The 27286-nt window shown below is 46.5% G+C and overlaps 2 protein-coding genes across 2 annotated transcripts in view; one reads left to right on the top strand and one right to left on the bottom strand.

Moving 5' to 3' along the window:
- LOC142198394 (uncharacterized) overlaps positions 1-27286 on the top strand; it is a 1100421-nt gene that overhangs the window by 335153 nt on the left and 737982 nt on the right. The window lies entirely within an intron of this gene.
- On the bottom strand, positions 12219-18542 carry LOC142198400 (uncharacterized). The gene is made up of 2 exons (XM_075269429.1): positions 18417-18542; positions 12219-17772 (listed from the first exon to the last, which is right to left on the bottom strand). Exons 1-2 carry the CDS (start codon positions 18478-18480, stop codon positions 15086-15088), a joined length of 2751 nt encoding a protein of 916 aa, XP_075125530.1. The 5' UTR covers positions 18481-18542; the 3' UTR covers positions 12219-15085.

Genomic DNA, 27286 nt, shown 5'->3' with positions numbered 1-27286 from the left:
TCTACATTAAACTTCATTTGCCAAGTCTCCGCCCCCCCCATGCTTCCAGTTTCCTTAGATCCCCCTGTAATATTCTACTATCCTCCTCATTATTGATTTCCTTAAAAAGTTTAGTATCATCTGCAAATACAGACACCCTGCTCTGTAATATGGACCCCCTGCTGTGTAATATGGACGCCCTGCTCTGTAATATGGACCCCCTGCTCTGTAATATGAACACCCTGCTCTGTAATATGGACCCCCTGCTCTGTAATATGGACCCCCTGCTGTGTAATATGGACACCCTGCACTGTAATATGGACCCCCTGCTCTGTAATATGGACCCCCTGCTCTGTAATATGGACCCCCTGCTCTGTAATATGGACCCCCTGCTCTGTAATATGGACCCCCTGCTGTGTAATATGGACCCCCTGCTCTGTAATATGGACCCCCTGCTCTGTAATATGGGCCCCCTGCTCTGTAATATGGACCCCCTGCTCTGTAATATGGACCCCCTGCTGTGTAATATGGACCCCCTGCTGTGTAATATGGACCCCCTGCTGTGTAATATGGGCCCCCTGCTCTGTAATATGGGCCCCCTGCTCTGTAATATGGGCCCCCTGCTCTGTAATATGGACCCCCTGCTCTGTAATATGGACCCCCTGCTCTGTAATATGGACCCCCTGCTCTGTAATATGGACCCCTGCTCTGTAATATGGACACCCTGCTCTGTAATATGGACCCACAACACTCTCTTGGGTGAAAATTGTGGGGGTCGGCCACAGCTTTATTAAATAAACACATCAGCAGAACCCTGCTACCCCCCTCTATTTCAAGACAAGTCGCGTCACCAGAATGCGCCACCACCGCCGGCAGTGTGCATGTGCTTGATGTTCAGCGGGTGACGCGCCTCTCATCTTCTACTCCAGATAACCAAAAGCTAGGAGGGGAGGCGCAAGGTCCCGCCACCGGAACCTGATGTAAACCTACAAAGGGGTCCGACCCCCCCCTCCAAGAGCATAAACAACACCTGCTCAATCCCATCCTGAAGCCCAGACAAGAAAATATCTAGCCCAATATCGGTCAAATGGACACCATCTCTGCGGAGCAGCGCCTGGTTATCACCCTCCAGCTGTCTGTGCCTAACCACCACCCCAGCATGGGAGTGCAGATGTCGCGACACCCGCAAGTTAAGAAGTCGTCTGGCCCGTTCCAAAGCCGCTGGATCACGAGCATCTCGCCAGCGGGCCCTGGGCACCACCTCCGACCAGACAATCACCACATCAGGGAAGAACGCTGGAAACCGATCCAAATCCGAGCGGATCAACGATATCAGTTCGGACAAGCGTACCACACCTAAATCGTTGCCACCCGCATGAAACACCAGCACCACAGGGGCCTGGGAGGATCTTCCAATCACCGCGACCTCACTGAACACTCGTAGCGGCATGATGCGAAGAAGCGACAGTGCCCTTCATTAAACATCCAGCAGGCACCAGGTCTGCGAACGGCCGCGGAGGGAGGACCAGCTCCCCCCGCAGCTGCGGATGGAAAGGGAGAAGCTACTGGCTTCGGCGAGAGCATCAGTTGAATCCAGATGTCGGTGGCTTTAGAAGCCCAACCGACCTCCGGCTGAAGCGCCAACCGACGCCGGAACTCCTCATCGTACTTCCACCATGCCATTCCCCCATAGAGTTTGTGAGCTGAAAAATAGTCTCCAAGTACACAAATAGCTCAGCCGCCACTTCAGGAGCCGACTGACAGAGAATGCAAGAATATATCGCAAAGGCTTGCAACCAATTTCGAAAATGTTTTAGCCACTCTTGGCTTTCTGTCATCACCCCGACCAAACCCCCTTTCTCTATCTACCATGACTTGTTCAGGAGACAACAAAAGCCAAATATCAATATATTCACCACTCGTAATCTTGTGCCTAAGCTCAGCCGATACATGAGTACCCAGCGGAGTCACAGCACAGAAATAAGAATCTCTAAATCGCAAACCTGAAGGAGGGGGAACCGGCTCAGGCTGCGTCACTACCGCCCCTGGGGAAGCAAGTGACTGCCCCCTACCTTCCAACTGTGTAACCATGGCTTTTAGAATATCTAACATATCGCCACCAGCCGGTGGCATCTGCGAAGACCAAGCCTGTAACCAAGTGAACTCACCAGCCGGAATCACTGGAGGCTGCGCCGAAACTACCAGGGATGGAGGCAGCGGAGCTGATACAGGAGCAGGCTCAGGTACCGCAACAGCAGGCACGACTGGATCGCCCTGGGCGGAACCATAGTCACTTCTCCCACTCCGCTTCCTGGAACTCCTGCTATAGTGCGAGCGACGTGACCTGCACGAACCCCGAGACGATGAAGTCGAACAGGACTCCGACCTACGCCTATCATACCGAGACTCACGATGCCTGCGCCGACTCAGAGATCTGGACCAACTACGGTAACGACGGGACCGACCAGACCGCAAGGACACCTCATCAGCCCCAGAGCTCCTGTAGGAGCGGGCCCTAGACTCCCACGCCCGACTAGATGATGAAAGGGGGTGAGGACGCGGCAAGACATGAGGAGTCCTGGGCACATAATCTACTTCAAAGAACCCCTCCTTACTCTCTGGGACTATATCAGGGGAAGCCGCAGCAGCACTTAGACCCGCCGGTAAAGGAGCGGCAGAGGAGGCCTGGGGAGAAACACCAGCTACCATAGCATGGGAAACAGCCGCACTGTCAGACCCAGCTGCCGCAGGAGCAGCAGCCACCCTCCCAAACCACCGCGCCAATCTACCCGGCGGCAGTGGAGGAGCTAAGGGAACAGCAAGAACCATGGGATTACTAGGCCCCACTGGAGCTGACACGGCCTGGGCCTGCTGGGAGGACACCATAAGGGGGCACTCCCTTCAGGGACATGAGGAACAGGGGCACCGGATGCTGTCGCCGTCCCAGGGGACGCATGGCTCAAAATGGCCGAAAGGGGCGGAGCATCACCCCCCATAGCCACAGTAGCCATGTGCTCAGCAGGCCCGCGCCCACGAGACCTGGTGCCGGCACTACCTGACAGGGAACTCGTGCGCCGCCCGGTATGCGCAAGATATAGAGTGCGCGGCCCTTCCCCCGTGCCGGAGCCCTACTCTGGGCACTAGGGGTCGTATCAGGAGACAGCCACACAGGAGGCCTCGCCGTCCTGCTAGGACGGGTGGAGGCCGCCCGCTGCGACTCCGGTGGAGCAGGAGGCAAGCTGGACTCCCCGCTCACAGTGAGCAGGGACTCCAGCCACGCTGTCCCCTCATCTCTTACCCATTGCTGCAGTAACTCCATGAGCTGCTGTTGCTGGGTAGTCTCAGCCATCGATGCTGGCGGTCTCGCGGTCTTCTTACTCCGACGCTGGCGGGGATCAAAGAGGAAGTCCCTGTCCAGCACCGGAGCCTAAATACGGCTGTCAAGCCCCGCCCAGGCCAGCGTCAGTCGCCGGGAGGGGGAGGAGGAAGGAGAGGAGCGTGACACCACGCTAGGTCAAGACCCGGACGACTTATGCAGCTGTCCGGGTCACAGGACCCCCTGCTCTGTAATATGGACCCCCTGCTTTGTAATATGGACCCCCTGCTCTGTAATATGGACACCCTGCTCTGTAATATGGACCCCCTGCTCTGTAATATGGACACCCTGCTCTGTAATATGGACACCCTGCTCTGTAATATGGACCCCCTGCTCTGTAATATGGACCCCATGTCACCTCCACCTCAAAAACATCTCCAGAATACACCCTTTCCTTACCAGAGATACACTAAAGACACTTATTGTCTCTCTGATTCATTCTCGCCTTGACTACTGTAACTCCTTACTAATCCGTCTTCCCCTTACTAAACTCTCTCCTCTACAATCTATTCTGAATGCAGCGGCCAGGCTCATCTATCAGGCTAGACGCTACAGCGAGGCCTCTGGTCTGTGCCAGTCACTACATTGGCTGCCTATTCATTATAGAATAAAATATAAAGTTCTCCCCCTCCCCCACAAGGCTCTCCATAATGCCGCACCTCCTTACATTTCCTCCCTCATCTCTGTCTACCGCCCAACCCCCGCTCTCCGCTCACTCAATGATCTAACACTTCCATCCTCTATTATCAGAACCTCCCCCGCTCGTATACAAGACTTCTCCCGAGCTGCACCACTTCTCTGGAATGCTCTACCCCGGACAATAAGATTAACTCCCAACTTCTACAGTTTCAAACGCAAACTAAAGACGCATCTTATCAGACAAGCCTATCACAATTCCTAATGCACAAAATTGTCTGACCCCTGTATAAGCAATGCCGCCCCTGCTACCTCCTGTGTCACCCCCTCTACCTCATAGATTGTAAGCTCTTTTGAGCAGGGCCCTCAGTCCCATTGTGTGAAATGACGTTCTTTGTTATGTATGTCTGTATCTGAACCCTATAAATTGTACAGTGCTGCGGAATATGTTGGCGCTATATAAATAAAATGTATTATTATTACCCCTGCTCTGTAATATGGACCCCCTGCTCTGTAATATGGACCCCCTGCTGTGTAATATGGACCCCCTACTCTGTAATATGGACCCCCTGCTCTGTAATATGGACCCCCTGCTCTGTAATATGGACCCCTGCTCTGTAATATGGACCCCTGCTCTGTAATATGGACCCCCTGCTGTGTAATATGGACCCCCTGCTGTGTAATAGGGACCCCCTGCTGTGTAATATGGACCCCCTGCTCTGTAATATGGACCCCTGCTCTGTAATATGGACCCCTGCTCTGTAATATGGAGCCCCTGCTCTGTAATATGGACACCCTGCTCTGTAATATGGACCCCCTGCTGTGTAATATGGAGCCCCTGCTCTGTAATATGGACCCCCTGCTGTGTAATATGGACCCCTGCTCTGTAATATGGACCCCCTGCTGTGTAATATGGACACCCTGCTTTGTTTTTTGTTTAATCTCTTTTTATTGAAGATTTCAAATGTACAGCCATTACAAATGCAACAAATAAGTAGTAAAATTCACCTTCACTGGGACAGAATAACATTAGAAAAGAGCTACAAACTATGAGCTTAACATTGCAGTCAGGTAAAGAACATCATCACAGTACATGTGTCAGAGGAAAATGGATAAAAACAACATAACTCTGGATATGTAGAAGGCAGAGAAGAGGAAAAGCACAGCAAGAGGAGTAAAGGAGGAAAGAGAGAGGGGGAGAAGGAGGGGGAAGGGGCCAAAGGAGAGGAACGGAGAAGGGGGAGGAGGACTAAAGCAAAATGTACAAATAGATATAGTAACCACTTTAAATCACAAGAAGTTATCCAAACAGTTTCCCCCATCTAGACCAGATCTTCACATATTTATCATGCTTCCTCTCTTTCCAACTATGTAATTCTTCAGAGCGTGCCACCTGATGCACTGTCTATCCACAAATCTATTGTTGGGGGGAGAGGCATTCAGCCAGAATAAGGGGATTAACGATTTTGCTACTCCGATCAATTGCGACCATAAAGCTTTTTTGTTGGGGCTCAGAGATCCATCTGGGCCCGATAAAAGAACGTTATCTGGAAAGAGTGGCGCCGAGATGTGCAATATTTTGTTAATTTGAATTTCAATCTCACTCCAAAAGGGCTGGATCAAGTCACAGGACCACCATATATGCATCGTAGTTCCAGGCCCGCGGTGGCATCGCCAGCAAAGATCCGAATCCCTAAGGCCATGACGAAAAAGCCAATCTGGAGTGTGATAGCATCGGCTAAGTATTTTATAGGGAAGTTCTTGCAGTCTCACACAAACAGATGGACTATGAGAATATCTTAGGATGTGGTCCACATCTTCTGCAGAAAATTGGAGAGCTACCGTATATACTCGAGTATAAGCCGACCCGAATATAAGCCGACCCCCCTAATTTTACCACAAAAAACTGGGAAAACTTATTGACTCGAGTATAAGCCTAGGGGGGAAATGCAGCAGCTACTGGAAAATTTCAAAAATTAAAATGGTCGTAGTTTTTGGGTGAAGTAGATGCTGGATGCTGGGGAAGGGGAGGGGGTGTTTTGGTTGTCTGTCTGCCCCTTCCCTGAGCCTGAGGACTGTTTTTTTTTTCCCCACTTGGAATTCAGCCTGGCTGACTATCTGCAGTGCTCCTATTAACCCCTTCCTGATGGAACAGGAGCACTGCAGATCCCCTATATTCAGTAGACCAGGCACTGTCAGACACAGGGATACCTAATGTGTATAATGTGTTTCACAGTCATTTTCTACTTTTGTATGTATTCTAGGGAAAGGAGGGATTAAGAACTTTTATTTAAAAAAAAAAAAAAATTTTTGCACTATTTTATGGGAGATTCTATACATGTGGCTGGTCATAAACCCCCCTCACCCTCCTTTTTTTTTTGCTGACTCGAGTATCAGCCGAGGGGGGCTTTTTCAGCTCAAAAACTGGGCTGAAAAATTCGGCTTATACTCGAGTATATACAGTAATTGGAGAGTTGGTTCAGAGAAAGGCGTGAGCATAGCTTTACAGGAGGCAATCTTCCTCTGGGATGGGAGGAGCGAAGTCAAGCCTTTCTCAAACGGAGTGAGAGGTCTACAGGGGGTCGAGGAAAGTAAAAGTTTCCTGAGAATAGTAGTGAGTTGTGCGAGATCTATGAAATTCAGTTTCATCCCAGGAAGAAGGTTTTGAAGTTGTTGCTGAGAAATTGGCAAAGTATTGTGAAACAGGTCCTTCAGTTGAAGATTTTTCAGCAACTGCCAGAGGGAGGTATCAAACGTAAGTCCAGTTACCTTCGTCAGGAGGAGAAAGGGGGTCAAGGTTGCTGGTAAAATCGGCGAAGGAGCGGGAGCCAATTGTTCCTTATGTTCGAGCCAAGTTTCATAGGGACCCCTCAGAAGGATAGAGATCTCAGAACGGGTAACCACAGAGAGTGTAGCAGGTTGGGGCCAAACAGTTCATTCGCCAAATCTGTCGTCAAGGAATATTTATACATCCATCTGGAGAGTTGTATTGATTTATAATATGTCCGCATGTCTGGTAATGCAATGTCCCCTTGTTTCTTTCCTTTAGTGAGCAATGAATACGAACGTCGCGGAGGCTTGTGTATCCAAAGGAAAGTAGAGAAGAGCCTCTTCAACAGCGGAAAAAAGGACTTTGGTAAGTATATAGGCAACATTTGTAAAAGATACATAACCTTAGGGAGCACATACATCTGTAAAAGATTCCTCCTCCCTAGCCAGGACAAATACGGAAAATCATAGCCTTGTAGGGTAGACTAAGTCTTTTAGCAAGGGAGAGAAGTGTAATGGGTACACACTGCTTAGATCAGAGGGTAGATGAATACCTAAATATTTAATCCATGTGTCTTTCCAAACATAAGGGACCAGTGGTTTCAGTGGAGAAACCTGGGGAGCTGGGATGGAGACTGGGACGGAGTAATTGGAAAGAGATCCATAAACATCAATGAGGGACTGTAATTCGGGAAGGGCTGTCAACGGGTTGGATAGGAGGAATAAGACGTCATCAGCAAAAGCCAATGAGCTAATCGATCCGTTTGCTACCGAAAAACCTTGGCTATGGGGATTCTGCCGCACTGCCTGCAGAAACGTCTCTAGAGTAAGGACAAACAAGGTAGGCGAGAGGGGGAAGCCCTGCCTGGTGCCATTTGTAATTTCAAAATAGGGGGAAAGGGATCCATTAATCCGTAACCTAGCATGTGGTTGCGCATAAAGGGAGAGGATTGCCTGTACAAGGAGCGAACCCAAAAGCCTTAAGGGCTTCAGACATAGACAACCAATTCACACGGTCCAATGCTTTTTCAGTATCAACACTCACAAGCATCAGAGGGCGATTTGACCGTTTGGCCAGGTCAATAATATGCAATAGCTTACGGGTATTTTCTTTACCTTCCCTCCCTTTAATGAAACCCACTTGTTCTTCATTAATTGATTGCGGGACTAGGTCTCTCAAGCGTAGAGCGAGAAGTTTGGCCCGGACTTTCACATCATGATTTAGCAAAGAAATTGGCCTGTAATTCCAGCAATCCGTGGGGTCTTTACCCTCTTTGTGTATAAGGGTAATGTGTGCCTCCTGAGACTGACGCATCCTAGGGACACCTTGGAGGAGAGCATTACAGAATGAGGTGAGATGTGGGACAAGAACTGTGTGAAATATCGCATAATAATGAGAAGTAAGCCCATCCGGACCAGGGCTTTTGCCACTCGGGAAGCTACAGAGGGAGGATTTAACTTCAGATTCGGTGACTGGTGATAATAGAGCTAATTTGTCTTGTTCCTTGAGAGATGGCAAATGCAGTGAACTTAGGAAGAGCTATATACGGCTGAGCTTGTCATCTGGGCTATCGGACGAGAAGGGTGGATGGCAATGGGTGTTCTCTTCTAAATTATATAGAGAGGAGTAATATCTGTGAAACGCTTCAGCTATATCAGGCGTGTCGTAAACTAGTGAATTATCATCACATTTGATAGCTTCAATATGAGCTCGTGCTCTCTCCTTTCTCTTCATCGCCGTCATAAACCTACCACCCTTATTGCCATGAGCGTATACCCGTACCCTTCAATATAATAGAGCTTTAGCCGAAAAGGCATTAAGAGTCTTTTTCAATTTTTCCCTTAAAACGGTTAAATCGTCGATCGCCAGTAAGGATGCTTTTCTTTTCTGCAATTTGTAACATTAATGAATCTTTCTTTTTTCAGGGCTGAGGCCTTGGCAATGAGAAGCCCACGAATATAGGACTTATGTGCTTCCCACAACAAGGTGGGTGACAAATCAGGGGACTTATTCAACTGGAAGTACAGTTCAATTTCCTTGCCAATTTGTTCTCTAACTTCAGGGTTGTCGAAAACTCTCTCATTTAAGCGCCAGGTCCAAGGCTTGGGGGTGAGCTCAGGAAGGAAAAAAGAGGTAGAGACCGGGGCGTGATCAGAAATACTTATTATTCCAATTAGTGAAGCAGTGATAGGATCTAGAAGAGATTTAGAGCACAAAATATAATCCAAGTCTTGGTGTGAATTGTGGGGTGTGGAAAAGAAAGAATAATCTCTAACCGAGGGCTTGGCTATCCTCCAGGAATCTATCAAATTTAAATCTTGAAGTGTAGTATGTAAACGTCTGATGGCTTTTTGGGACATAGACGATTTTTTTGGAAGAGGAGTCTAGATATGGGTCGAGCAATAAATTTGAGTCACCCCTTAATAAGATTTCACCTTGTGCAAATTGAGAAAGTACAGTCAATGTGCTCAGTAACCAAGCCACCTGACCTTGGTTAGGGGCATAAATCGAGGCCAATGTCATTTGACAGTTAGCTAATCATCCTTTAATAAAAAAGAGCCCTGCCTTCCGCATCAGCATATTGTTGTGTAACTACAAAAGGAAGCGATTTTCTTAAAGCAATCACAAATCCTTTAGAGGAGGAAGTGGGATGTGTGGAATAGTACCACGTGTCAAAATCTGATTTACAGGGCTTAGGAATGTTACCAGCCTTGAAATGAGTTTCCTGTAACATCAGGATATCTGCTTTAAGTTTCCTAGATAAAGTCATAAGCCAATGACGTTTATTAGGGGAATTTAATCCGTTAACATTAAATGAAGTCACAGATACGGGGGTAGGAGTCATAGAGGGCATGTTGTTCATACAATGTCAATGAATGTACCCAACAATGACACAAGCAAAACCGTTTACTAAGTCTACGAACAGTAAGCAGTTACAAGAAATAAAGAAGCTTGAAGAAAGAAAGGAGGGGAGGGAGGGGGAAGAGAGAAGAGGAAGAAAAGGACAGGGAAAGGAAGAGGAGGAAGGTAGAAGAGGAGAGAAGAAGAAAAATAGAAACAGAAGAAAATACCGTGATAAACAAGATCGAGAAGAACAAGAATAACACGTTCAAACAAGGTAGATAAGCTCAGGTGAGACGAACAACTCCCACTGAAGCAGACACTAAGCGAGCAATAAGTAACAGTGAACTAGGGAGGCGTGAGGATAAGTCCTGATCGGGAGAGGACTAAGGAAGGGCCGTCCTATAACAGGTGCATAAGAGGAACAGAATAACCTACTAGCAAGGAACATGTTCAGGTGAGTATTCAACATATAACATTCCAAACTGGTTCATTAGAAGCAAAGCCCGTATCTACTGGGCAATCAATCGTATAACCACTGCAGCCAAGAGAGCACTCGTAGTCAAATAGCATATAAACGTGTAACATCCAAATGACCCGCAATCTCAAAACCCTGGAATCTTCAACAACTCAGGTAAGTCAGGGATCTTGAAAGATTCAGGGAGAACAAACAAAACAGTCAAAGAACGTCCTGATCGGGAGAAAAGATAGATAAAGTATAGAGGAGTAGGTCGGGCAGTAATGAACTCCATCCATGAGTAGCCTAAGGAACCATATTATTGTTGTTGATCTCTAAGAGGGGTTTTCTTTGACTTTGGAGACCGAAATCGAGCAGATTCTGTACAGGAGGGCAGGGGCGGCAAAGATGGTATAGCACTCAAGTTCCGAGAAGGGAGCCACAAAGGTATATCAAGTGGCTCAATATCTAGAAGAGACCAGACCGCAGCTAAATCTTTCAGGGTATGTATGGCAATACGTTTTCCACCCTGTACAATAGCCAAGCCAAAAGGGTATAACCAAACGTATTGTATATTCCGAGCCCTTAGTTCATCCAATAAGGGTTTGAGGAGCCTTCTCTTAGCCAGGACTGACGGAGCGATATCCTGGTATATGGAGATTTCAGTGCCGACCAGGGAGACCTGATCTCTAGTACGTTCTGCCGTTAGTATCGCTTGTGTGTCACGGAAAGAGTAGACCGTATACGATGTCCCGAGAAGGGTCTCCTCGACGGGGTTTTGGGCGCAAAGCTCTATGTATCCGCTCTGTAACTACTTGCGCTGCACGTTCCGGGCCCAACAATTATGAAAAAAGGCCTTCCGCCATCTTGGGTAGATCCTCTGGTGTATAGGATTCAGGTATGCCTTTCAGCCGTAAATTCCTCCTACGGCTCCTATTCTCCTGTTCCTCAATCAAGGAGAGAGAGCGATCAAGGAGCTCAGTGTGGCACTGCAGATGGTCAGAGACTATCACCGCGTTGTCACGTGCAGAGGAATAAGTGTCCTCCAAAGCTTGCACTCTGTGCCCCGTAGCTTTGATTTCAGCCTTGATTGCCACCAACTTGGCTAAGACAGGATTAAGAGCCTTAGATAGTGCTTTTTCAAGTGTTCTGTGTAAAAAATCATGGGAGATGTGTGTGGTACCTGAATCAGAGCGCTCACCTCCTGTTACACTCTCCATTTCAGATTCCTCATCCGACTCCGGATCCCTCTGCAGGTCCGGCGCCATCTCGGGCAGGCCGCATGGAGAAGCGAAGTTCTTCTTTTTCAGGTACCTCTGTAAGTCCCCCTGTTGTTTAGACATCCTCGGGTTGCCTGGGGTGTCCCCCTGTCTGTCCTTGTTAGTTCTGACCATGTTTGCAAGGTAGGTAATGCAAGACGGCCGTATCAAAGTCCCAGAGTTGTGGAGCTCTAGCAAACAGCAACCACCATGTTACGCGGTCAGGCTCCGCCCCTCACCCTGCTTTGTAATATGGACACCCTGCTCTGTAATATGGACCCCCTGCTCTGTAATATGGACACCCTGCTCTGTAATATGGACCCCCTGCTCTGTAATATGGACACCCTGCTCTGTAATATGGACACCCTGCACTGTAATATGGACCCCCTGCTCTGTAATATGGACTCCCTGCTCTGTAATATGAACCCCCTGCTGTGTAATATGGACCCCCTGCTCTGTAATATGGACGCCCTGCTCTGTAATATGGACCCCCTGCTCTGTAATATGGACCCCCTTCTCTGTAATATGGACACCCTGCTCTGTAATATGGACCCCCTGCTCTGTAATATGGACCCCCTTCTCTGTAATATGAACCCCCTGCTGTGTAATATGGACCCCCTGCTCTGTAATATGGACCCCCTGCTTTTGGGACCTTTATTTGCCTAGAAGTGGCTGAGAGAAGACGCCTCCAGGACGGGGTATCCCTCACCAGGCCCAGAGGCGTAGACTCTTCTATCTTCTACCACAGAACATGGTTTGAAAAATGAGACTAATAAAAAATTGAAAGATTGCAAAAACTTTATTCAGCAAACAGTAGCTTAAGCCAAAAATAAGATGTTTTGTACAAAATTTCAGCCAGAAGACGTATCAGTATAAATCAACATAAATGAATTGTATTTAGCGTATGAGCCCGGCTCCCTGTGACTTTCCTGTACATTTCTTATCCACTCCGGGCTCTGCCTCCTCTAATCGACTCCCATCTCCACTCTGATTGACACCTCCCCCTCCCCCGCCCAGGAGTGATGTCATGAAAATACTAAAACCAAAGAGTCGGGGGAGGGTATCTGTTTGCCCCCTTTCTCTGAATTCTGCCCTTGAGCTTCGTTTCAATACAGGTAACAGTTACAGCAGATTTATCACATTATGGGCAGATATGTCCCAAAATAATAGTTGTTATCATAAAATCCCAGACAATAAACTGCGATAACTTGCAAAAACAAAAAGACCCAAAATTTACAAAATTAAAAAAGCCACAAAAACTAAATTACAGGAAAAAAAAACCCACAAAAAATGTAAAAGTGAAGATTCAGAACTCCGAATAAGATAAAACAATAAAGCGTCACATCCCGTAATACACAAGTTACATGTGAGGAATAGAATAACATTTGTTGTCTCGTCATATAAATGCGTTTTGGGGGATTTTTACATCCAGGACCCCCCGGACCAGGAACATAAACAATATTTAGTATCAGGAGAGCGAGGTCGGGGGATTATCCACAAGACCAAGCAGACCTCAGGCAAGAGAAAAGAACATGTCCCAAAAGCAATGTGCTGGTGCCATGACTGTTGTATGTGACATCATCAGTGGAGGACGGCTGTGAATTTCCATCCAAAGGTGCCGTCTACTCTCTGCAGTCCTATATACTCTGTCCTACATACACTGTCCTATATACATTGTCCTATATACACTGGCCTATATACGTTCTACATTATATACATTGTCCTATATACGCTCTACATTATATACATTGTCCTATATACGCTGTACATTATATACATTGTCCTATATACACTGTCCTATATACATTGTCCTATATACACTGGCCTATATACGTTCTACATTATATACATTGTCCTATATACGCTCTACATTATATACATTGTCCTATATACGCTGTACATTATATACACTGTCCTATATACGCTGTACATTATATACATTGTCCTATATACGCTGTACATTATATACATTGTCCTATATATGCTGTACATTATATACATTGTCCTATATATGCTGTACATTATATACATTGTCCTATATATGCTGTACATTATATACATTGTCCTATATACGCTCTACATTATATACATTGACATTTACACTATGATACTACATTAGTTTTGCAGAATTTCCTCTATATTTCTAGGACTATATTGAGCTGCGTCATTTAATGTATCGAAAAACTCGATTGGATGTTTGTTGGGGGAATAAATAACAAGTAATTCTGTAATCTCAGGTTTGGTTTCTGCCTCTTGTAACGACGTTTCCTCTTTATAGCATTCGCCATGTAGAATAAATGGTTATTATGGTTACTCTCTGGGTCGCCCTTCTCACCCTGCTGCCCTCTATATAAGCACCTCCATACACGCTATCCTGTCGGGGGTCTCCAGGTCAGTCTGATTACTGTAATACCTTCTCACCCTGCTGCCCTCTATATAAGCTCCTCCATACACGCTATCCTGTCGGGGGTCTCCAGGTCAGTCTGATTACTGTATTACCTTCTCACCCTGCTGCCCTCTATATAAGCACCTCCATACCCGCTATCCTGTCGGGGGTCTCCGGGTCGGTCTGATTACTGTAATACCTTCTCACCCTGCTGCCCTCTATATAAGCACCTCCATACCCGCTATCCTGTCGGGGGTCTCCGGGTCAGTCTGATTACTGTAATACCTTCTCACCCTGCTGCCCTCTATATAAGCACCTCCATACCCGCTATCCTGTCGGGGGTCTCCGGGTCAATCTGATTACTGTAATACCTTCTCACCCTGCTGCCCTCTATATAAGCACCTCCATACCCGCTATCCTGTCGGGGGTCTCCGGGTCAATCTGATTACTGTAATACCTTCTCACCCTGCTGCCCTCTATATAAGAACCTCCATACCCGCTATCCTGTCGGGGGTCTCCGGGTCGTTCCCTGTTCACCTCCATGGCTTTCCACTTGGCCTCTCACATGATCACACACGTTGACTCTTGGGGTTTGTAAAGAGGACCCATCACCACCTCTATCCGGCTCTCTGCATCCTTCAGTAGGTGCTCGGCTTCTAGTTCTGGCATAGGTGTAGTTTTTCTCTAACTCCCCCCACTCCTGAGCCATTGGTGGTGTTAGTTTTACCAGTCAGTCAGGTCAGTAGTGCTGGACGTGAGCAGACACCGCCTGACAGTATGGAGCACAATTAGCATATTGGGTGTTGAGACGATCAGAAATGATATGACCACTCCTACTGCAGCACTTGGGCCAATTCAGTTTCTTCCTCATCCGACTTCGAGTGGCCTGGTACTCCCACTGCTCATGGCTTCGTATTGTGACATTATCCCAAGGCCCTTCGGGGTTGTATATGAGGACCCGGGCCGAGCCTCTCCTTCAGGGTGGTCTTTTCTTCCTTGATAAAGAGCTGGTGGCTTCTTTCCCGTAGGGTCTGGCTAGTTGTAATAAAGAGCTAGCGGGGGGACTTCCTCCTTGGATGGATGGCTCTCTGTGGTTAGTCAGTTGGGTGCAAACACTTGCTTCCACTTCTCTACAACTTAGTGGTTGTTTCACTGGAGGAAGCCATGCAAGTGGGAGTGGAGCATAAACAGAGAGAAGTATAATGGAAAGATCTGCACGGCTTCCAGATTGGCTGCAACGTTTAGGCTACAAATACTAAAAGGAAATGCAAAATACTATGGGAAAAATGCCAGAGTCTTATAAAAACATGAGCTGTGTCACCGAGACCAAGAGGCAGTGCCGGGTATTTCCACCTACAGAACATCAAAATGGCTATTCCCTTTACTGTATTCCGTCACGGGTAACAAGATTATTCTCCCCTGTGTGACTTCTCTCATGTCTAGTAAGATTGGATTTATCTCTAAAACACTTTCCACATTCCGAACATGAATATGGCTTCTCTCCTGTGTGACGTCTCTCATGTATAACAAGATTTCCTTTCGTAGTAAAACATTTCCCACATTCTGAACATGAATATGACTTCTCTCCTGTGTGACGTCTCTCATGTATAACAAGATTTCCTTTCGTAGTAAAACATTTCCCACATTCTGAACATGAATATGGCTTCTCCCCTGTGTGAACCCTCTCATGTACAACAAGATTTCTTTTCAATGCAAAGCACTTTCCACATTCTGAACATGAATAAGGCTTCTCTCCTGTGTGACTTCTCTCATGTTTCATAAGAGCCGATTTACATGAAAAGAATTTCCCACATTCTGAACATGAATATGGCTTCTCTCCTGTGTGAAGTCTCTCATGCTTAACAAGACGTCCTTTCGAAATAAAACATCTCCCACATTCTGAACATGAATATGGCTTCTCCCCTGTGTGAAGTCTCTCATGTTCACCAAGATTTCTTTTCGTAGTAAAACATTTCCCACATTCTGAACATGAATATGGCTTCTCCCCTGTGTGAAGTCTCTCATGTTCAACAAGACTTCCTTTCGAAGTAAAACATCTCCCACATTCTGAACATGAATATGGCTTCTCCCCTGTGTGAAGTCTCTCATGTTCAACAAGATTTCCTTTCGTAGTAAAACATTTCCCACATTCTGAACATGCATAAGGCTTCTCTCCTGTGTGAAGTCTCTCATGCTTAACAAGAGTTCCTTTCTTAGTAAAACATTTCCCACATTCTGAACATGAATATGGCTTCTCCCCTGTGTGAAGTCTCTCATGATCAACAAGATTTCCTTTCGTAGTAAAACATTTCCCACATTCTGAACATGCATAAGGCTTCTCTCCTGTGTGAAGTCTCTCATGCTTAAAAAGAGTTCCTTTCGTATTAAAACATTTCCCACATTCTGAACATGAATATGGCTTCTCCCCTGTGTGAAGTCTCTCATGCTTAACAAGACTTCCTTTCGAAGTAAAACATTTCTCACATTCTGAACATGAATATGGCTTCTCTCCTGTGTGAATTCTCTGATGTATAACAAGATCAGTTCTATCTGTAAAACATTTCCCACATTCTGAACATGAATATGGCTTCTCTCCTGTGTGACGTCTCTCATGCTTAACAAGACTTCCTTTCGAAGTAAAACATTTCTCACATTCTGAACATGAATATGGCTTCACCCCTGTGTGAAGTCTCTTATGTTCAACAAGATTTCCTTTCGTAGTAAAACATTTCCCACATTCTGAACATGAATATGGCTTCTCTCCTGTGTGAAGTCTCTCATGTATAACAAGACTTCCTTTCAAAGTAAAACATCTCCCACATTCTGAACATGAATATGGCTTCTCCTCTGTGTGAAGTCTCTCATGTTCAACAAGATTTCCTTTCGTAGTAAAACATTTCCCACATTCTGAACATGCATAAGGCTTCTCCCCTGTGTGAAGTCTCTCATGTATAACAAGACTTCTTTTCCTAGTAAAACATTTCCCACATTCTGAACATGAATATGGCTTCTCTCCTGTGTGAAGTCTCTCATGTTTAACAAGAGTTCCTTTCTTAGTAAAACATTTCCCACATTCTGAACATGAATATGACTTCTCCCCTGTGTGAAGTCTCTCATGTTCAACAAGATTTCCTTTCGTAGTAAAACATTTCCCACATTCTGAACATGCATAAGGCTTCTCCCCTGTGTGAAGTCTCTCATGTATAACAAGACTTCTTTTCCTAGTAAAACATTTCCCACATTCTGAACATGAATATGGCTTCTCTCCTGTGTGACTTTTCAGATGTCTCATGAGATCTCCTTTACTAATAAAACATTTCCCACATTCTGAACATGAATATGGCTTCTCTCCTGTGTGACTTTTCAGATGTCTCATGAGAGCTCCTTTACTAATAAAACATTTCCCACATTCTGAACATGAATATGGCTTCTCCCCTGTGTGAACCCTCTCATGTACAACAAGATTTCTTTTCAATGCAAAGCACTTTCCACATTCTGAACATGAATATGGCTTCTCCCCTGTGTGAATTCTCTGATGTATAACAAGATCAGTTCTATCTGTAAAACATTTCCCACATTCTGAACATGAATATGGCTTCTCTCCTGTGTGACGTCTCTCATGCTTAACAAGACTTCCTTTCTGAGTAAAACATTTCCCACATTCTAAACACAAATATGGCTTCTCTACTGTGTGACTTCTCTCATGTACAACAAGTTTTTCTTTAGTAGTAAAAGATTTCCCACATTCTGAACATGAATATGACTTCTCCCCTGTGTGAATTTTTCTGTGTGTTACAAGACTTGCACTATTTATGAACTCTCTTCCACATTCCTCACACTGAAACCCTTTCCTCTCTTCCTGCCCAGTACTTGTGGTCACAATCTGTGGTTGGTCAGAAGGTTCCTCATGATTTGGGGGATTATATGATGGATCTGTACTGTGACGTCCTGGATGTACATGAGGGGTAATGAGGTTTTCTCCTGAGGAGCGCTCCATCATATCTTCATCTTCTCCTTTATCACTTACTGATAACAGGACGTTTCCCTCAGAGATCGCACTGGGATTTTCTGTAAGAGTAAAAATAGATTTTATGATTCTTATTGATTTTAGCACAAATTTAATTTGCATGTTCTATGATTTGCATAGGGTGTGAATCAGGCAATAAGATATCATGTATACATCACTACATCACTGTCACTCGGTAAGGAGATTGTTGTATTGATGCCTGGACGTCCGCTGCCTCCGGGGAGAAACACCAAACAGATTCCAGATAACAGGGTTGTGCATCAATACAAAAGGCAATAAGTAAAAGGAAACTAAAGTATTGGTACAAAAAAAAAAAAGTTTCCTTAGCCTCCCCGGCTGCTCAGACGCTGTAGGTCGGTGCAAGTCCTTTCACTCAGTCATGCGGAGTAGAGTACAGTACAGCTTCTGCTGTATCCTCAGTGACAGACGCACGGAGATCATTCCGGCTGGACATAGAATATCCTCTGCTTCTCAGAGAGAAAGTCCAGAATAAGCAGCAGCATTATTACCAGTAACAGGTGGACGCCCTGTAAGACGCCAAACATTAGATGAGCTCCTCACCCCTCGGGACTGCTCCCCTGCTTATCAGGTATGAGGAACGAGGAGAGTTACTGGACTGGAGCTCTAAGGGGGAACCGACCTGAAGAAACCTGGGACTTCTCCTTCTCCATTCATGACTCCGTACCTGTGGTAACACCTCCTGGAATCTCCTCCTCCACTTCCCTCTTACACAGGTGATGGCCCCTCATCCTCTCTTCTTCAGCCTCCGCTTTAATATCAGTCACATCTTCTCCCTGATTTCTGGCAATGGCTCCATCTGTAGGAAACACACAGTGATGGGATAGATTGCCATGTGATGAGGAGATGATGGGAGTAGTAGTATCTAGAGGAGAAAGTCTCCGCTCCTTACACTGCTGATCAGTCCAGGAATCCGTCTCCTCTTCTGCTTCTTCTTTAATCTCAGCCTTAATATCCATCAGATCATCAGCCTGAACAGAGAAGAAAAATTTAATATCTGGTCCAGTCACTTTATGGTCTGAATATAGCGCCCCCTACCTGCTGACTGTCTGGTACATGTATGAGTGCAGGAGCGGTGAGCTCCACCCCCTATATAGATGTACCCCAGGACTCAGCAGCGCCATCTACCTGCTGACTGTCTGGTACATGTATGAGTGCAGGAGCGGCGAGCTCCACCCCCTATATAGATGTGCCCCAGGACTCAGCAGCGCCATCTACCTGCTGACTGTCTGGTACATGTATGAGTGCAGGAGCGGCGAGCTCCACCCCCTATATAGATGTACCCCAGGACTCAGCAGCGCCATCTACCTGCTGACTGTCTGGTACATGTATGAGTGCAGGAGCGGTGAGCTCCACCCCCTATATAGATGTACCCCAGGACTAAGCAGCGCCATCTACCTGCTGACTGTCTGGTACATGAATGAGTACAGGAGTGGCGAGCTCCACCCCCTATATAGATGTACCCCAGGACTCAGCAGCGCCATCTACCTGCTGACTGTCTGGTACATGTATGAGTGCAGGAGCTCCACAACCTATATAGATGTGCCCCAGGACTCAGCAGTGCCATCTACCTGCTGACTGTCTGGTACATTCATCTGACAGAGGGCTCGAGGGCTGCGGCTCAGAAGGGCATTTCCTTCCGCATAGCTGCCGTACGTCTTAGTTTTTATTAACCATTCACTAGCCATTAACTATATTCGGCAGAAATGGTGATTCATCCAGCACGTACCCTGGTTGTTCCAGGAGATCAGATGTGCTGTTTCTTCTTCTGGGTGGACCGAGTCGGCCATTGCCAGATTTCTGGGCTGCCCTTTGGCCTCTAGGTAACTTTGCCTCTCTCAGTGATCCCTCTGTTAGTACGCTGGACGTTGCGGCTAAGTGGTTTTTGTCTGCGACTGGTTTTGTGCATCCTTTCTGGCCACTTCAGGACCGTGCCTGGGGCAATCAGCTGAGGGCTGATGAGTCAGCTCTGCAGGATTACCAGCGTTCCTCCTTTTGCTGCATACTGGGTTAATTGTATCAGCCGCGGCAATCAGCTGAGGGCATCTGGCTGAGGTGTCAGCTCTGCACGACTATCAGTTTCTGGTGAGCAGTTTTCTATATGCTTCTGTGTGCCTATGTGATGCTTCCCTTTAGTGGCTTGCAGGTATTGCCTAAGCCGCTGCTGATGTGGAGCTATGTGTCACACTATTTATTGACCCTGTTTCCTTGAGGATTGTGGTTGCTCTTCCCCGTTTGGTGAACAGAGCTGTCCCCTTTGTGAAGAGCTTGAAGCAGCGACTGGAGGTTGAAGTTTCCTGCTTCCTCTGAGGAGTTCAGGACATCAGGTCTTCCTCTGCAGGGGGGGGGGGGCGGCAATCTCCTGGATTCACGCTCCAAGAAGCCTTCTTTCTAGCCCAGACCTGCCTGGCGTTCCTGCTCAGCCTTCTTGGTCTGATCTGACTAGCCCCAATGTGTATTTAGGTCTCCCCTGTCCGGGGAGCCTTGAATGGGGAATCATCGACTCGCCTTCTGGAAGATTTGGCTTGCCTGGGTTTGGGGGGCTTCAGCAGCAGGCGGTGATTGCACCTATGCCTGCTTCTCTATGTTCTAGGGTTCGGTTTCAGCCTACTTACTGTTCCAAAGAAGGAACGTCTCTCTCTGTTCCATTCTGGACCTGAAGTCTCTCAACAGGTTTGTTCAAAGTTCTAATCTTTCCCATGGAGTCTCTGCTATTTGTAGTTGCCTTTATGGAACTGGGTGAATTCCTTTGTGCATTGCACTGGCCCCCTCTCATGGCTTGTTCCGCCCAAGAGGTGTGGCTGTTGTACCGTACCTGGAAGATCTTCTGGTCAAGGCTCCTCTACAGGACGGACAATCTCTCCAGTTGCAGATCTCTATGGTTCTTCAATGGTTCAGCTGGATTGAAACTTGATGTATGGCGCTCCCCTCTTGATTTTATCCTTGGGATGCCTTGTCTTTCATACACGGCAGCTGTCATTGCAGACGCTAGCCTTCGGGGGATGCAGGGTTACTAGTCCAGAATGTTCTGGAACGATGGTCAGGAAGGAATCCTCCCTCCAGTTTATCAGTTGGAACTGAGGGCCTTCTTTCACACTCTGTACCTGGACACCCTTTTTCTGGGGTTGCTGGCTCATTCTCAGCTCAACTGTTCCACTGCCGTCGCCTTTTTAACTATCCGGGCCGTATTCAAGAGCCAGGCCGTTTTTTTGTGGCCTTCTGTTTTAACCTCAAGGTTCTTCTATGCATGGCCAGATGCAGGAATCCTCAGGCGTTTTGTTCAATGCTCTTGTGATTCCCTGGTGGGGGTTATTCAGTTCAGGTATCTGTTCCTCCCTCTGTCTGTCTCCTCAGACTTTCAAGGGACTAATGGTCGAGAAGATTCCTGCCATCGAGGTGGCTCCATACTGGCCCTGTCTGGCTAGTACACAGACCTTATGGTTCTATTGGCAGACGCCCTGACCTGCTCCTCTGCGGGAGGATCTGCTCTCCTAGGGACCCTCCACCTCCCCTTTCGTTAGCTAAGTCTAACGATGAGGCTGTTGAGGCCGAATTATTTTCTGGGCCTGTTTTTCTTTTTAATTTAGGCCAGGGAAGCTTCAGTCAGCAAAGATTTTCCATTGCTCTTGTAGTCTTATCTCTGCTGGCGCGGAACTGTAGATTATCGTCTTTTCTCGCCCAGGATCCTGGTGTTCTTCAGTTGGGTTGGATCAGGGTTTTGACTTCTCCTTGCACTTCCTTTTCTCTTCAGTAGGCCCGGATTTTCCGTGCTCAGTTATAGAAAAGTTTCCCAGGGTGTGGCGCAGCCTGTTCCTCCTTCCGGCTTCCAGTTGATCCTTAATATCTTTACCTCATTCTTGAGGTACTTCAGGCTCATCCTTTGAGCCTCTAAAGTAAAGCTCGCTCCGCTTCTCTTCTTGTTGCTATTACTTCTTGTTGTAGGCCTCTGAGCTGGCGGTTTGCCGTGCCAGTTTTCCCTCCTTGGTTCTTCACAGGACAAGGTGGTCTTCTTCTTCCATCATCATTTCTTACTAAGTGGCATCCGCTAGTCTCATTAGTGAGGACATTGTCTTGCGTCTGTTTGGCCGGAGCCTAAGCTCCTTGTAAGCGCCTTCCACTGCCTGTAGGTTGTTTCCGGGTGGCCGGTTTTTCAGACTCTCACAGAACCTCTTTGGCGCTGTGATGGTCATTTTTTTTTTATTTATCTTCCAGAGGGATCTAGGAAGGGCTTGCCGCTTTCAGGGGGTCCATTTCTAGATGGATCCGGTCTGTTATTTGGAAGCCTTCTTAGCTAAAGGGTAATGATTTACCCTTCTGTGTAGCAGCTTACGCTACCAGGGCGGTCGGTGCCTCCGGGGCTGTTTGGCTTCAGTTTGCTGGTGCAGAGCTGTTTTCTGTTCACTTTTTTCACCAAATTGTTACCAGATCTCTTCTGTGTCTTCTGCCAATGCCAGTTGGTCGGAGGGGGCTGCAAGCGGCAGTGTGCAATTGTTCTCAGGACTGTATTTTTCCCTCCCTCGGGGACTGCTGTTGGACGTCCCATGGTTACTGTGCCCCCCAGTGAAATATTACGAGAAAACAGGATTTTGGTGCACTCGCCTTGTAAAATCCTTCTCTCATTGTTTCACTGCGGGACACAGGTCCCACCCGTTGCTATTTGTTGTACGGGGTTTTATTTCTTCGCAAATTTTTTGTACTTGGTGATTGGTTCCATATTCCTGTTTTTTGGACTCTCTCCTACTATACCCTCTGCACTGTCAGTGGGAGAGTATAGCCTGTGTAGGCGGAGCCAACTGTTTTTTCTTTCCTAGTATCCGCCATCTAATGACCAGGTCTCTACCCATGGTTACTGTGTCCCCCAGTGAAACAACGAGTAAAGGATTTTACAGGCGAGTTACACCAAAATCCTGTTATTTCCATGACTATGACAATTGTAGATGACACTGACGGCATCAAAACTCAGAAGACAGACATGTGGGATTATAAACAGTGTGACACCACTGACCATCTGTCTTCTATTCTCGCTTCCTTTTGCTTTGATTCCTGCTTTGCACACTCTTGGTATTCTCTTGATGAGCTCATGAGGTAGTCACCGGGAATGGTTCTCACTTCACAGGTGTGCCCTGTCAGGTGTAATAAGTGGGATTTCTTGCCTTATAAATGGGGTTGGGACCATCAGTTGTGTTGTGCAGAAGTCAGGTACAGGATACACAGCTGATAGTCCGACTGAATAGACTCTTAGAATTTGTATTACGGTAAAAAAAGAGCAGCTAAGTAAAGAATGTGGCAGAAACACCACAGCAAAAACCGCAACGTTTACAGTCCCTGCAAAGTGGATAGGAGTCTAGCGAATCCCAAATATCAAAAAATACCTGGGGAGTTTATGGACGTTGCAGCACATGGAAACGATATCTATGGAAGCGCTGGCAGACTCCCTATAAGTAAATCGAAAGTGGAAAGTCCGCAGAGGAAAACTGCGCATTTTATGGCGCTGTGGAAAGATCGCAGTGTGTTTCCATGGAGGATTTTCCCTGCAGGGCTTTTTGGCTGTGGCCTCTTATGTGGGGCTTTAACCTAAAGCACATTGTCAATCACCTCTGCACCGCCAATGGAGGAGTTTCTTTGAGCCTCTTATGCAAACCTTAGGCCGGGTTCACATGAGGTATTTTGGACCGGAACATGAGATGGAGGCTGCCTCAGGTTTCAGTCCAAAATACGGGTAGCCCGCGACTGGATGTCGGTGCAGCGCACTCCGCTCCGTATTAGGTCCAAATGAATGGGCCCAGTCGGGAGGACGGCTAGTGTTTTCAGGCGGATGTTACGAGGTGACTCGCCTGAAGAATGAGCCGGTCCGATCTATTCTCCGGGAGCTGCAACAAACGGCACCAGAAAAAAGAACAGACCGGCTCCTATTCGTAATCAATGGTAGCTGTCCCTATGGTCAGGAGGCGGACACGGCCTCAAAATCCTGACCAAAAACACCCGTGTGAACATACCCTAAATCCACCAAGCATCAACCCATAGCTTGTCATCCCCTAAAGTAACACAGCTCTAAATCCTCCCCCCACACTACACCCTGCCCCCCACACCTCTCCCCCCACACTAACACCCTGCCCCCCACACTACACCCTGCCCCCCACACTACACCCTGCCCCCCACACTACACCCTGCCCCCTACACTACACCCTGCCCCCTACACTACACCCTGCCCCCTACACTACACCCTGCCCCTACACCTCTCCCCACACTACACCCTGCCCCCCACACTACACCCTGCCCCCCACACCTCTCCCCCACACTACTCCTGCCCCCCACACCTCTCCCCCACACTACACCCTGCCCCCTACACCTCTCCCCCACACTACACCCTGCCCCCTACACCTCTCCCCCACACTACACCCCACACCTCTCCCCACACTACACCCTGCCCCCCACACCTCTCCCCCACACTACACCCTGCCCCCTACACCTCTCCCCCACACTACACCCCACACCTCTCCCCCACACTACACCCTGCCCCCCACACCTCTCCCCCACACTAACACCCTGCCCCCCACACCTCTCCCCCACACTACACCCTGCCCCCCACACTACACCCTGCCCCCCACACCCTCTCCCCCACACTACACCCTGCCCCCTACACCTCTCCCCCACACTACACCCTGCCCCCCACACCTCTCCCCCACACCTTTCCCCACACTACACCCTGCCCCCCTACACCTCTCCCCACACTACAACCCCACACCTCTCCCCCACACTACACCCTGCCCCCCACACCTCTCCCCCACACTACACCCTGCCCCCCACACCTCTCCCCCACACTACACCCTGCCCCCCACACCTCTCCCCCACACTACACCCCTGCCCCCTACACCTCTCCCCCACACTACACCCCTCCCCCACACCACACCCTGCCCCCACACTACACCCTGCACACTACACCCCACACCTCCCCCACACTACCCCCTGCAGGCCACCTGCTGTATCTCCCCCGTCACTACCTGGCAGCAGCTCTCCATGTCGCTCCACTACACAGGATACAGTGAATGTCCTGCTTACACGTAAAGACACGCCCATCAGGTCATGTGACCTTGTGACGTCAGAAGGTCCTTACGGTGTCTAGTATTTCCCCTTCCTCTGTACAGCACCGAGCAGTGATGGCAGAGACCCCGCCCTCCTCTGAGAGGCCACGCCCTTCCTGTGACATCATACCTACCAGGAGCAGCTCCACTCTAGTCCCCGCCCAGGACATGATGGCGGATCAGCGAGGTTAGTACAGACTATATATATATATACAGTATATACAGACACATCTCTCCGCCTCACTAACCCCTCCCATGCCAGCTCTTCTCCTCCATATATTATAGTCACAGGCTGAAGGGATTTCTCCTTATTTCTCCATCACCGGGCCCTTGTCTGCTCGTGTCTGTAGTGAAGAACCAGTTACACCAGTACTTGTATATACAGTATAGTGACCAGTATATATAATATATAAGGGGGGGGGGGTGTATAATAGTGACCGGTATATATAATATATAAGGGGGGTGTATAATAGTGACCAGTATATATAATATATAAGGGGGGGTGTATAATAGTGACCAGTATATATAATATATAAGGGGGGTGTATAATAGTGACCAGTATATATAATATATAAGGGGGCTGTATAATAGTGACCAGTATATATAATATATAAGGGGGCTGTATAATAGTGACCAGTATATATAATATATAAGGGGGTGTATAATAGTGACCAGTATATATAATATATAAGGGGGGGGGGGTGTATAATAGTGACCAGTATATATAATATATAAGGGGGGGGTGTATAATAGTGACCAGTATATATAATATATAAGGGGGTGTATAATAGTGACCAGTATATATAATATATAAGGGGGGTGTATAATAGTGACCAGTATATATAATATATAAGGGGGTGTATAATAGTGACCAGTATATATAATATATGGGGGTGTATAATAGTGACCAGTATATATAATATATAAGGGGGTGTATAATAGTGACCAGTATATATAATATATAAGGGGGGGTGTATAATAGTGACCAGTATATATAATATATAAGGTGGTGTATAATAGTGACCAGTATATATAATATATAAGGGGGGTGTATAATAGTGACCAGTATATATAATATATAAGGGGGTGTATAATAGTGACCAGTATATATAATATATAAGGGGAGGTGTATAATAGTGACCAGTATATATAATATATAAGGGGGGTGTATAATAGTGACCAGTATATATAATATATAAGGGGGGGGGTGTGTATAATAGTGACCAGTATATATAATATATAAGGGGGGTGTATAATAGTGACCAGTATATATAATATATAAGGGGGGGTATAATAGTGACCAGTATATATAATATATAAGGGGGGGTATAATAGTGACCAGTATATATAATATATAAGGGGGGTGTATAATAGTGACCAGTATATATAATATATAAGGGGGGGTGTATAATAGTGACCAGTAATATATAATATATAAGAGGGGGGGGGTGTATAATAGTGACCAGTATATATAATATATAAGGTGGTGTATAATAGTGACCAGTATATATAATATATAAGGGGGTGTATAATAGTGACCAGTATATATAATATATAAGGGGAGTGTATAATAGTGACCAGTATATATAATATATAAGGGGGCTGTATAATAGTGACCAGTATATATAATATATAAGGGGGTGTATAATAGTGACCAGTATATATAATATATAAGGGGGGGTGTATAATAGTGACCAGTATATATATAATATATAAGGGGGGGGTGTATAATAGTGACCAGTATATATAATATATAAGGGGGGGGTGTATAATAGTGACCAGTATATATAATATATAAGGTGGTGTATAATAGTGACCAGTATATATAATATATATAGGGGGGTGTATAATAGTGACCAGTATATATAATATATATAAGGGGGTGTATAATAGTGACCAGTATATATAATATATAAGGGGGCTGTATAATAGTGACCAGTATATATAATATATAAGGGGGGGTGTATAATAGTGACCAGTATATATAATATATAAGGGGGGGTGTATAATAGTGACCAGTATATATAATATATAAGGGGGCTGTATAATAGTGACCAGTATATATAATATATAAGGGGGGGGGTATATAATAGTGACCAGTATATATAATATATAAGGGGGGTGTATAATAGTGACCAGTATATATAATATATAAGGGGGGGGTGTATAATAGTGACCAGTATATATAATATATAAGGGGGTGTATAATAGTGACCAGTATATATAATATTTAAGGGGGGGTGTATAATAGTGACCAGTATATATAATATATAAGGGGGGTGTATAATAGTGACCAGTATATATAAGGAGGGGGTGTATAATAGTGACCAGTATATATAATATATAAGGGGGTGTATAATAGTGACCAGTATATATAATATATAAGGGGGTGTATAATAGTGACCAGTATATATAATATATAAGGGGGGTGTATAATAGTGACCAGTATATATAA

The sequence above is a fragment of the Leptodactylus fuscus genome, chromosome 3 (genome assembly GCF_031893055.1).
Source record: "Leptodactylus fuscus isolate aLepFus1 chromosome 3, aLepFus1.hap2, whole genome shotgun sequence".
Taxonomy (NCBI): Eukaryota; Metazoa; Chordata; class Amphibia; order Anura; family Leptodactylidae; genus Leptodactylus; species Leptodactylus fuscus.
The sequence above is the reverse complement of the archived record's forward strand: the minus strand, read 5'-3'. Positions and strand labels throughout refer to the sequence as shown.

What these genes read in the sequence shown, in the direction of transcription:
- LOC142198400 (XM_075269429.1), bottom strand. Translation starts at nt 18,480, where the DNA reads ATGAGGGGCCATCACCTGTGTAAGAGGGAAGTGGAGGAGGAGATTCCA. An exon ending in TCCAGGAGGTGTTACCACAG is followed by an intron (nt 17,773 to 18,416) that starts GTACGGAGTCAT and finishes TTACTCTTACAG; the next exon opens with AAAATCCCAGTGCGATCTCT.